This window comes from Poecile atricapillus, chromosome 8, assembly GCF_030490865.1.
Source record: "Poecile atricapillus isolate bPoeAtr1 chromosome 8, bPoeAtr1.hap1, whole genome shotgun sequence".
NCBI lineage: Eukaryota > Metazoa > Chordata > Aves > Passeriformes > Paridae > Poecile > Poecile atricapillus.
The window spans coordinates 17760649-17773786 of NC_081256.1; the positions used below are offsets into that span (position 1 = coordinate 17760649).

General features: G+C 39.3%; 1 protein-coding gene across 1 annotated transcript in view; it reads left to right on the forward strand.

Annotated features, from left to right (window-relative positions):
* Positions 1–13138, forward strand: part of PSMD1 (proteasome 26S subunit, non-ATPase 1) — a 65774-nt gene that overhangs the window by 40428 nt on the left and 12208 nt on the right. Inside the window, exons 17-19 of the mRNA XM_058843470.1 lie at positions 4157–4271; positions 6159–6275; positions 12688–12790. Coding sequence (XP_058699453.1) covers positions 4157–4271; positions 6159–6275; positions 12688–12790 — 335 coding nt within the window. The remainder of the gene's footprint in view (positions 1–4156; positions 4272–6158; positions 6276–12687; positions 12791–13138) is intronic.

The following is a 13138-nucleotide window of genomic DNA, read 5'->3' on the forward strand; positions in this document are numbered from 1 at the left end:
GTCCTGGTGCATCTTTATTTTTCTTTATGATTTTGTTTGACTTCTGAAACAAACCAAACTCGGTCTTAGAGGAAGTCCTTCATATGCAGCCCATTTATCACAGCAGTAAAATTTATCCTGATGTAGGGTGGAAACAAAGCTGTAGCTGACTACTCTGTTGAAGTCCCATGGAAGAAACTTCTTGAGATTTTTGGCTCCTTTATTCATTTAGTTTCCTGGTAACTCAACAAAGTTGAAGCTAGTTATGATGTTGGACTTTTTTTTTTGTGTACAGGTCTAGGTTCACTGACGTCTGTGGTTTCATGGCTTATGTAGGAGCAACTGAGCAATTTTCAGATTAAAATGAAGGAAATAATTGTGCCATTTTTTTGTCCTCATTTTGCTGTTGTAGTAAAGTGTAATTGCAAAAGCAAACTGCTTGAGTAAAACCAGTGTTAGGAAAAAAGGAAGGAACCAGTGCATTAAAGATAATTTGGTTTTAAAAAATAGATATTGCCTACCTTTCTAAGATACACAGCCCAGTTTTGAGACATGCCTTTGGCTTTAATGTAGGAATTTTAAGATGAAATTACTGGACTGTGTTATGGGAAGGTCATGCTAGAGGACTATGGTACATTGCTTCTGTCCTCAAAATATATTAAATCTACTCCAGGCTTAGAACTTCTACTGTGACTTTCAAGAGGGGAGGAAAATTTTGTGTCTGGAGATAAAATTTCTGCCCACTGAATCTCCAAATGTTATTCTGGTATTTCATGCGATGAAATTTTTGTTTAACTTGCAGTAATGACAGATATCTGTATTAGGACTGAGTAGGAGTAGCAGGCTGCTGAGTGTGGCTTGTGACAAACCATTTCTCTTTTATAGTACTGTTACTAAGATGTCTCACACTCTTCATTATTTCTCTTCATCTCCCACCAGAGGTTTCTACTCTGTAACCACATTGATTCAGCCATCAGCAGTCAACAAAGCAGTGGAGGTCTCCAGCAGGGAGCCAGAAGGGTGGGCTTGGTTTGGGAACCTGTGTGGGGCTTGGTACCAGTGGAGCAGAAACTTCCTCCATCAGTAGGAGGACTGTCCCTCTGGATTGTGCTGAATGTCACGTCAGCAGCTCGAGGAGCTGTGCTCCCAGTGAAGGGCCAAGGGAAGGAGAACATGGTCATGTTTTAAACACGGTCCCCAGGTGGATTACCAGATGGAAGTAATGCCATGGCAGCACAATTGCAGCCTGTGACTGCTTATGAAGGCTTTTTAACTTTTCTTTTGATCACTTGGCAGAATTATTTTGGGTTTTATAAATTTTATGGAGTGTGGCTTTGGGTTTATATGGGCTGACCTTTGGCAACATCGGGTAGGACTCTGTAAAACATCTCAGCAATAAAGGACTAAGCAAATGTTACTGCTTAAGCATTGATGCCAACAGTGCTCTTGTGCACTGAGGCCCTGTTCCTCTGATACACACTTTTGTAGGACTCTTTCTCACTTTCTGATCTGCTTTCTAGATCCCTGTTAAGTGAGAAGACATTTTTTGAAGATTAAGGTTTTGAGAAAACTGTGAAAAGTGGTGGGACCCGCAAAGTTGCTGCAACTCTCAAAGTGGATTTATGGAAGGCCTTCTGTCAAAATGTTTGACCATTTAATGGATAGATTTGAGATAAAAGTATTTAAAATAATGGCTAAAAATAATTTAAATCTGGCCAAGAATTCAAAAATCAATTAGTGTACGTTAGTCCTGATTTTATAGTAAAAACTATGTTAGAACTTCTGAGCCTGCAGACACAAACCTGTGTCCAAGTTAATGATTCTATAAAATCCAGCTTTCTGGACAGGAATTTAATGATTAATGCTTCAGAGCACATAACTACATCTTTGACATAACGTCTTTCTCTCTTCTTTGGTTCACAGTCTGCCTGTTTAACATCTGAAGTAATGCAAACACAAAGGTGTTAAGGGTCTTTGTGCAAGAGCTGAAGTCTGTGCAGCTGAATGCTTGTCTTCTTTTATTATAGGATTTGTGTCTCCTGGTCTCCACATCAGCTCATTTTTAAAGAACATTGTCAGTGTCTAAGCTGTTACTTGAGCAAGAGACTGATAGGTAGTGTTGAATGTCTTTTAGTTTGTCATCTTCACTCATAGGGCACGACTGAATTGTTCTGTTGCAGAGCTTTTCTCCCTTTCTTAACATTTGTCATCATGGCTGCATCTTAGAGGTAGCAGTTTCCAGCAGCTTTGTGGTTTCTTCTCTCCTGTGGGTTATTTTGCTGCTGTTGAAGGTCAGAGGGGTTGTAAAGTGATGTTGCTAGATGGGATTCTTTCCCCATGTGGATGCTTTGGGAAGACTCAGCTGGAAGTGGTGGATGAGGGGAAGATGTGGTCGCTTGCTGCCATTACTGCTGAGGCATTGAGTAGCCTCGGAAGCCTGGGTGCCTTTGGATCCCTTCAGCAGTTCTGGAGGAGGACTGGAGCCTGTTGGTGGTGCTGCCTGTCTGTGATCAGCTGGAGTAGAAGAGAGGAGTGCAAAGAGGAGTTCAGGACTAGTTGTCAGAGGAGACAGTGGGAAAGTGTTGAAACGGGAACAGCCAGAGCAGAAATTAATTGAATATGTGTGTCGAGTATAACTGAAGTATGAGTGTGTCATTATATGAACATGTCTTCTGTCCCTCATCACAATGAAAGAAGAGAATGAACTAGATTATTGCTTGAAGTCTTTTTCATTACTGTTTTCTATGATTCAGCTATTCATTTAAATAAAACCCATGCCAGAGCATATTCTGTAGTGGTTTTTCTCTCAAGTTGTTGAGTGCCTTGACAGGCAGCGATTTTACATGATGATGTAATTCCTGTGTACAAACAGGTACTGCTGCTACCCTCCAACCTCCATCTTTCATTATAGCAAATGTAAGAAAGGAAGCTAAAACTAAGATGCTCTTGGCTTCTTCCTACGCACGTTTTAGTCTGAAATCCGTTTATAGCAGAAGTAAATGGCTTGCAAGACTGCTTATAAGATTGTGAATGTGACAATTAAAATGCTAGTCTGGGCTGCAAGACACAGTGAGATGGCATAAAGAGCCAGATAATGTTCACTCTATAAACCGATATAATGAAATCACTTGCAATTTATAGTTTTACATCTTTCTTCTTCATGAGTGTGTACTTACCAACTGCATTCCTGCATTGCTCTTGTGTTCATTGTGCCATGAGACTCAATATGCTGAAATGGACAGTGTTTGGTATTATGGAGTGGTTTGTGTGGCATCAAAGTTAAAGGAGGGATAAATATGACCATTAAGATAGGAAGGAAATCAATATATTAACACCTGTGAGTCCTACTGAGCACTACTTCAGAAATACTCAATATTTACAAAGCTGTTTGCATTAGCAACATATGCTTCTGGCTGTGGGAAATTCAGTCCCTCATCTTCCAGCACTGGGCTGGAAGTTTAGTTGCTGTAGTGACCAGCAGGAAGCTGGTTCCCAGCTGGTGAGGCACAGAGCACATACACCCATTTCAGATCTCTTCAAAGGCAGCAACAGTCTCAGCATGACATTGTAAGGAGGCAGCAGTAGACATTGCTCATAAACTGACTGGAAGTGCGTGTTGTATCAGCATTTCCTCCTGTGCTGTGATTTACAGCAGTAGGTGGGGGTGAGGAGGAGATGGCAGAAACTGTGATTGCAAAAGGGAGTTTGGGACACACCAACCTTGAAGGCTGATTGAATACTGAAGGTGAGTTTTGTGTCCACTGACGGGAAATTTACTACTGTGTGTCTCATGGAGGGTAAACCTCTGCTAGTGGAAAGCCTGTCAAAAAGGCATAATTTCTGGAGATAAAGACCTCAGCCTTAATAGATATATCATTCTGCTGGGTGATCCTTTAAAGGTGGAAAATAAGCACTAAGGAAGATTTCAGTAGTGAGAACTGTATGTGATTATCTGCAGTGATAGAGAAGTTTATTCATTTGTTTATTAAGCTGTACTCTTAACCCATTTATTCCTCCCCTGTGGTTAAGTTTTGAGAAATGAAAAAATATACAGTGTGGAAGAAAAATTTGAAATTTTCAGATATGAACAGAGTGGAGTTACCATATTTTGAAGCACAATACCATGTTTTGAAGAACACTAATAATAAACAATATTCTTTTTTTTTACTTTCTCTAGGACTCCAGAGCAGTGTCCAAGCGTGGTTTCTTTGCTGTCAGAGAGCTACAATCCCCACGTGCGTTATGGGGCTGCTATGGCCTTGGGGATCTGCTGTGCAGGCACTGGAAACAAGGTGAGGGCCAGAAAGAAGCATCTGTGGCCAAGACTGTTCCTGCTCCTTCCTGCCACAGATACATTTGTGTGTAAACATCACACATGCAGATGGATTTCTCACACATGTACAGTACCAGCTAGCTGGAGTACATCACAACTTTAAATTCTTTAACTTTTCTGGGCATAGAGTTTCTTTTCCTGCTTGTACAGAACAGATAAATTAAAATGTTTTTATACATTACTGCCACATTCTTGGAATTGGCAGAATTTTGTCTTCAAAACTTTCCTTAGAGTTTTCTTATTGTCAAGTTGCCACCGAACTTTAAATATATGTTCAGTACTCCAAAATCAATACTCCTTTGCCCTTGGAGTGACAGGAAAACAGCAGGTATTCTGCTTAACTTCTAGCTCTTTTAATCTTTCATGTGATACACGATTCATGGAAGATCCATATGGTAAAGCCAAGTGCAGTGAAATTTCATCATATTTATTGTAGTTTCAGGAGTGTAATTAACAACCAGTACATTATATTCTCACTTTATAAGTATCAGTGAAGGTTAATTCTCATGGACGGTAACAGATGTTTTATAGTGGGATTCCTGCTTCTGCTGTGGGAAGTGAGCACTCACTGGAACAAGCAGCAAGTAAATCTGCTTCTCCCACATGTGTATAATAATCTGTAGGGATACAGAGTTGCAGTTACAGAACAGGTGCACAGACAAAGTAATATGTCATTCTTCTGAATCTTGGATAAATCTCTTGCTTATATGTCTCATCTCTTCCTGTATTAAACACTTGGTCTGTGGCTCTTACGTGAGCGCTCCCGAGTGTCATTTGTGCTGCCAAAAGCACAGAATGCTGACGTGCACTGCCTACCATCTTTAGTAGCTAAAGCATGCAGATTTGAAAGCAAATCTGAGAGAGTCCTATTTTTATCCAGGTCGCTTTCTTCTCAAGTGGAAGGTGGAATCAAGGAGCTAGTTATTTTTAACCTGCTGCATCTGACAAGTTAATTTAAGTGGAAAGGCTTTTAGTCGCAAGAATGAGTCTTGTTTTATTTCCAGATACATTGTGTGATGATCTAAACCATCTGATTACACAGAGACATGTCTTCCAGAGCTTCTATTAGTAGGTTTTGAAGGCCCAAATAGATTCAGTTTTGGAGATCAAAAAGTTCAGCTTTTTGTCATAGTGGGTGTTTCATCCATGGTACTGGATGCTTGCCAAAGAGTGAATGAGTCACCTTCAGGTGAAGAAGCACAGCCTCCAGCATAACTCAGATGGCAAAAGCAGTCTTAGTGAATGCATGGTGTTATTTTAGAAGTGGTTCTTTGAAATAATGTTCTGTATTAAAATGAACTTGTTTTTAAAATCCTCATCCTAATGGAAGTAACCGCAAGAGGGGTCTGAACTGGGTGTCTTTTGCACTCTGCACTCAGCTGCATTTGCTCGTGTCCTCAGTTTAAATATGGACAGAAGGGCACTCTGAAGAAGAGATTACTTAAATTATGCTAAATACTACAGATTCTAACAATAAAGTATAAGGCCAAGAATTTGGAATCTAATGTGATGAACACATCTGTTGCTTATACCTGTTGTTTACCTGTTGCCCTTTTTCTGCAGGTAGATCTTGTTCCATCCATCCATCCATCCATCCATCCATCCATCCATCCATCCATCCATCCATCCCTTGTTTTTAGTGTTTATTTTCTTTTTCTTAAGAATTTTTAGATTAAAATCTACAGAAATACCGATTTCTGCCTCATTTGCCGTGAACAGGAAAAGCATTTTTTTAAAGTATATCTGATAGCCTCAATCTGACAACCTGCCATTGGAGAATAGAATCCTGCCATACTAAAAATAGTAGTATTAACTCTATGACACTGTATTTCTTCATTTCTTTTAGGAAGCAATCAATTTGCTTGAGCCAATGACAAATGATCCCGTGAACTATGTACGTCAAGGAGCTCTCATTGCATCTGCCCTTATCATGATCCAGCAGACTGAGATCACCTGCCCAAAGGTAATGTGTCACACATACCAGCCTCTTAGGTGGGAAAATTGTCTTGAATGCCAAATCTTTAGTGCTTGGCACTGCATTTTAGCATTGGCAGGAGACTGCACATGTCTTGTAAAGAGCGAGAGCTGAATGTGCAGGGGGAAGCTCCTACTTGGATCAGAACATGTGCTCGGAATGATGGGAACGTGGTTGATGGATGGCAGCATTCTAACCCTGGGCACTACAAGAATAAATGCTCTTCCTTAAAAGATCTCTTGTAATGATAGGAAAGTGACTGTAAAAACATTGGTTTTGATGATAGTAAGCTTAGTTTTGGATGTGGTCACCATGCAGAGGGATTGTGTTAGAACAGTGTTTCCTTGTAGTTAGTCTTATACTTTTCAGGTGAAACAGCTTCAGAACTGTCAGAATTGGCTTAGTGAGTTTATAACAAATACTCCATATTTTAATGGAGTTTTCTGCTCATGTGATGAAAAGGGTTGCATATGCTGTGTTTTGCTTTTAAAAGTAGGTTTCCTGTAAGTGTGTGACAGGTGATTATATGCAAACATTTGTACAGACTAAAAGTCCACATTAGGCAAAGCTCTGAGGTTCCACATTTCACCTGCTCTGGTGAGTGCTGAGGCAGACCAGTAGCTAGTACTTTGCTACTCATCTGCTGCATAATGGTTGCTTTTATTGATGTCATATTGATGTCAGAAACTGAACTGTGATAGACACTTTTTTACTGCATTTGGATGAGAAGAAGGAGAAAACTGTCCAGTGGAAAATTTTACTTGAGAAAGTCAGAGAAGGAATTCTACAAATGCAGGTGTTTGGGTATTTCTAAGTCATTTCTAAGGAACATGAAAGTTAGCTGGCAGACAGTTCGTTCCTTCAAATTGTTTAAAAAGAAAGAAAAATGTTAGTTTTCACTGAGCAAAATCTGGGAATGTTGTTTATATTATCAGAATTGTAGTTCAAGTGAATAAACCAAGAATAGTAGTTCACTTGAATAAGCCAGTGAAGAACACTAGACTTCTGCTGGATCCCCTTGTCTTCCAAGATACAAAATTTCTGTAATGTGAACTTGAATTATCTCTCTGTGGAAAGACATTAATTGTTGTTCTTATTGTTTGTTCCTTTCTGTCAGGTGATTGGAATGCCCGGCCTCAATATAGGAGATCAGATTTAATCACTCTATGTTGCTCTAGTACTGGATAAATTATATAGCTCTCCTGTGCCTCAGTTTCCCACCAGAAAGAATTAAGAATTCTTTTACATATGAAAGGACACTATGAGATTTGATTAATTTTTGTTTGCAAAGCACCTAATCCTCTTGGGGTGGGAATTGCAGTTGGCTCTGAATCAGTCAGCCATCCTAAACCATGGATCACTTGCTGAGTCTGCCTGTTGGAGTTTTTGACTTTTTGAAATGATAGATGAAAGACTCTGTTTGTCCTAAAGAAAAATGTGGGTGGAAAAATATCTAGTGAAAATTCAGATTATTTGAGGTATGTAATAAGGCACATCTCTTTTCCCAGTGAGGCCTGGAAACCTTGACTTCCAAGTCACATGTGGTACTTCTGCTTGATAAAAGGGCAGTTAAAATAGTTGGCCAGTAAATACAGGATGAAATGTATAGTTTGGGAATCAGTGGCTTGTTCAAAAATGGGACCAGAAACTGAAACAGCTTGATGCCAAATTGTTACCGGATATAGATACAGAATTAATTGTGTAGTCATAGAAGCACTATATGTATTAAAAAACAAACAGAAACAAAATTCCAGATTAAAAAATAATAAGTAATACCTGAAATATTCTGCCAATTCAGGAACTAAACACAGAATATACAAATTTTGCTTTTTATTAATACCCCAAAAGTTAGTTATAACCATTATTGTTTCTTGCTCAAAACTAAAAGACACATTTTGAGGGGTATGCTTCCAATTAAGTTATTTATTATCCATGGGAAACTTTTTTTGGAGCTCTCTGCCAATCTGAAAAAAATTATGTACCTCTGATGTGAAAGAGTGGAGTCAAGAAAAGGAGCCATTTTTGGATTGCCAGGACATATTTTGGTCTGATTAGATTCCTGAGTGACATGCTGGACACTGTGTGCCAAAGGGTTTGACTTGATGGATGTGGGTATTTGCCTTGCTGAATAAGCACCTAGGGAGAGGAGTGTGATGATTTTTGTATCCCACAAGCTGTACAGACTTGATGGGGTTAGAGAGAAGCTAAATTTTATGTATCATCATTTAACTGCTTCTAAATACTTGGTGATAATTTGTATGTGAGAGATGGTGATTTTAATAAAGACTGTGTCATAGAGCCTGGCCAGCTTCCTGTCATTGCTGATCAGTTTTGTCTCTTCTGGGATTTTACATATTTTTTTAGTTAACTTATTATTAGTGAGCTTTGGGTTAGAAATACTTCCAGTTCTCTGCTGATCATTTGGGGTGGAGATGGTAGCAAACAATCTTCCTTAAATAGTTTAGGATTTTTTCGGGAATAAAATGCTGACAGAGTTTTGGGAGCTGAGCATTGCAATGCCAAAATGCCAGGAATAAACAGAGATTTAAAAATCAAAGTAATTTGGTTTAAAAAAGCGCCATTTTTATTGTGAGAAAAGGGTAGATGTATGCCTTTGAATTAACTTCATTGTGATCTTCCCTTTGTGTTCGTCCTCTTTGTTCTGCTCAATCTTTGTCTAAATGAATAATTCAAAGAATTTAAATTTAAATAAAGAGTTTAAATAAAGGATTGCGAAAAAAAGAATTGTAATTACATGAACTCCTTGAACTTGGAAGTTGCTCTAAGGGCCAAAAAGGAATAGCAGGTGTTGAGTAAAGGTGGTTTGGTCTCTTTGAGGTTTGAAACAATTCCTCCATGTGCAGCCAACATAATTTTTCCTGACCTCTGTTGATAGATTTAATAACTGTATTAATGTCACATATAAAATATTAACAAGTTTATTTTATGAAATGGAATCCTAAATTACAGATGTGATGAGGTCATCATAACAGAAATCAATGACAACTTTATTTTGTGTTTGTGACCTGCAGGGCAATTAAGTCAGCAATTTTAGGGACAAACTACTTGTCAAACTACTTGAAAAAGTAAATTCAGTTCCTGGTTTTGTGTTAGGATAGTCATCTTGGCAAAATAAGAAAATAATATACAAGGTGAAGCCTTTTCCTCCATTCTCCTTCAGTCATAACAGCCTTTTTCTCCATCTTCCTTCAATCATTTTGGCCTATTGTCTTTAAGAGGAGAAGAAACCAGGACCAGATTGCTTTTGGGATTTTTTTTCCCCCATTTAGATAAAATGCTATGTATTGCTAGGTGCATGAATGACTTTGCAATATTCTGGTAGCACCTTTACTTTATGAAAGCCCACTACTGTGAGATGCTTCTGCACACTCCTTCAACAGGGCAAGTGTGTGCAGAATAATTTCATCTTTTGAAGAAGACAGATACAACATGCAAACGGTTTAAAACCTATTTTATTAATGCTCTTGTACTTAAGAGCTTGCATTTGCCAGAAGCATCATGCACATCACCTGCCATTATTTCCTGTAATTAACTGTCTATAAAATCTTGTTCTTGACAATCTCCTGGGCTTCATGTGCATGAATACTGACTGGTGGAGGAAGAAGTGGAGAATAGCCGAATAAATGACAGCCCTTTGTGGTAGGAAATGGTGCTGTATCGTTCTAATTTCTCAAGGTCTCTGTTGTTTCCTCTCTGTTTCCAAGGTTCTGTGTTTGGCTTCATTTGAACTCAGTGCCATGTCATTTTGGCCAGCACTAATTATCAGAATGGGGTGTGTGTTTTGTTAAAAAGATGAAATGAGTCATTGTCTATATTTTAGTGTTCCTCCTGGAAGTTGCCCAAATAAATTTCTTGGTAGGATTTCCAAATGCTGTAGAATGTTTAAAGTGCTTGAAGATTTCAAGGGAGGAACAAAGCTTGTGGGTTTCACAGCATATTAAATAAACTTACACAGTAGTTTGGGTTGTGCTTGTTGCTTTGGTTTGAAGGAAAAATGATAGTAGATAAAAGGGCTTTACTAAACAAACTCTGTCAGGTTTTGCTTCAACAGCTTAAGAAATAGCTGGCTGTTGATGTTTTGCTCCATTTTGCAGGAGGTAAGCGCCCCAGCACCCAAGAGATGGAGCATTGGCTCCATGTGAGGTTAATACCTTCCTGAACTGCTGCAGGCAGAGCTGCCAAAGCAGGCTTTCCCCTGCAGCAAGGAATGTTTTCAGCTGGGACCTGATCCAGTCAAAATTCCCAATTCTGTGAAGCATTTGCTTTGTAGGAACAGCCTGACAAGCATGTGGGCTTATTATGCATTTGAGTGTTGAGACTTTTGGTCTCAGTCCTTTGTTCTGGGTTTGCCTGGTCCCTAAGGATAGTCTCTCACCCTTTCATAGAACAATTCTATTTCCATTGACTTTAAATTCTGGAAAAGGCACACTTAGTGTATTTTCCAGGCCCGCAGTGATCCATGGCTCATAATGCACAGATAGCAGAATATATTTGAACACAGAATGCTCTTGAGAGGAAATTACATATTTTATATAATAGATGGCATAAGGACTGTTTCTTACTGCAGCTGTTCAGCGCTTGTTCATTGAATGCCTGCTCTCAGTTGATCTTCTGTAACCTGTCCCTGTCTTCTGGAGAGATGGCAGTTGATCTGCTGAGGTTGAGCAGCCAGGTTTCTGTCCTTGGTCCCTTGCAGTTGTCAGTGTCTCAGACACCTCACTGCCCTGCACCAGGTCCTGGTGCCAAAGCTGGCAGGTTCCTGGTGGACTTGTTGCCTGGATGTTCTGTTCATGTATACTAACATTCATGGACTAATGTATACATGAATAGGAGCTGAAGAAGGTGTATTAGGGACAGGGTGCTCACAGAAGCAATGCACCATGATCAGGGAGGTGGATAATTTCCCTTTCTAGCCCTGCCTCCCCTTCCCGAGTGAGGTGTTCCTGTCCTCTGTTCCAAGGGCTGCTCCGTCAGATTTCAGGTGCCAGTGTGAACATCAGCAGTTCTGCTGAGTGTCTTCTCACTCCACCCAGGGTTTAGTTCTCTGAAGATTTGATTGGTGTAAATTCTGGATTACAGTCCACCAAATGAGCTTTATAACATCTGCCTGTTTTCATAAATATTCCAAACCCAGAAGCTGAGCCCAGAGTCAAGGAAATTATGTGCTCTAAACAGAGGCACTAGAATTCTGCTGCTCAGCCAAGAAGACAAATAGTTTCACACATTGCTTCTGTTTCCCAGTGTGTCTGTCCCAAATAATACCTGAAGGCTTTGGTTCACCTGGTCTGCATGTGGCTGCCTTTGAGGCCCCATTCCAGGCTGCAAATGCAAGCTAAGGTGTTTTTCCAGTGTACAAAGAGGTTAGAGATAAGAAGCAAAGCATTTACATTGAACTTGTAAACCTCAGAGTAAGCTTTTATAAATAAAAATCATGAGAGCCTGAAAAAGCATAAATTGAGTGAAGCAAGAGCAAAGTTTGGTTTATATACTCATAATAAACCCTGCATTGTGTGTGCAGTATCTCCATGCCACACGTCTGTCTGCCTTGATTATGTTGCTTCTTTTTCTTAGTTTTAGTAATTGCAAAGTCACCTTCTTTGGGGGACTAATAAGTAAAAATATTTTAATGCAAAAACGAGTTGGTGCACACAAATTGTTGGACTTAGATGGAATAATGGAAATAGCTGCTGTTTTCCCTGGCAGTTCTAATAAATGCATCCTGCTCTACCAGAGAACTGTTGTTTTGTTCAGCTTTGCTTCTGTTTAAAAGTGCTTGGTTTCTCTGGTGCTTCATGATAGTGAGACTGTCCATTGGTGTCAAACAGTCATTTTAATGCAGTCCTATTTAGCAGGACATGACTTGCTTGTATGATCGTTAATGTCTTCTGGTATCACAAAGTGGCTTAATCAGGTTAGATGCCATCAGTGCTGGATGAGTTGAGGTGACAAGTAGCATCAGGTTACTGGCTGAAAGAGTGAAGGCAGGAAATGGAGGAAATTTATTAAAGTGCAGTGTCAGTCACCTATGAACACAGAATAGTTCTTGCTCCAAACTCATCAATTGGTCTTTTATTCCAGTGACACTCTATAGAGATTCTCAGGGTATTCCTATAAGGTTTGCAAAATGTAGTTTGGAAATGCTCGTCCATCCTGAATATTTTAAAATCAGTATATGGATATTGTCAGGTGGGGAAAATCTCTGTAATTAATTATTAATGGATTGACTTGTAACATCAGTGACTAAAGCTGTTGAAAATGCAAACGTCATTGTACGGTGCAGAAATTGAAGATGCTTCCATTAGAGATGGACTATTTAACTCATGCAGTCAGTTTTATAATCTCTCTCTTTTTTTTTTCCTTTTTTATTATTTTTAACCAGGTCAGCCAGTTCCGGCAGCTCTATTCCAAAGTGATCAATGATAAGCATGATGATGTTATGGCAAAGTTTGGAGCAATCCTGGCACAAGGCATTTTGGATGCAGGTAATTCCCCGTTTAAAGCTGCCAAAATTTCTTAAACTTGTTTGGTTGCAATCACTATAACAACAAATTTCATCTGGGAGATGAGGTGTTGGTTTTATGCCTGTCATGTCATAGTAGCAAGAAGTCTCAGTTTTCAAGGAATATTAGCTAATTAAAGAAATAAACCCTCTTCTGTAGTTTCAGCTTGTATCAACATGTTTATGTTAGGAGAGACTCAGCCCAGTCATTGAGGCAGAATTCATGTCCAGAAGTCTGGACAAATACAATACTTTTTCTCTGTTTTGTCACCCTGAATGTTGATTTATTATAGCATGGTAGGTTGCTTCTTTATTTTTCTACATCATCACC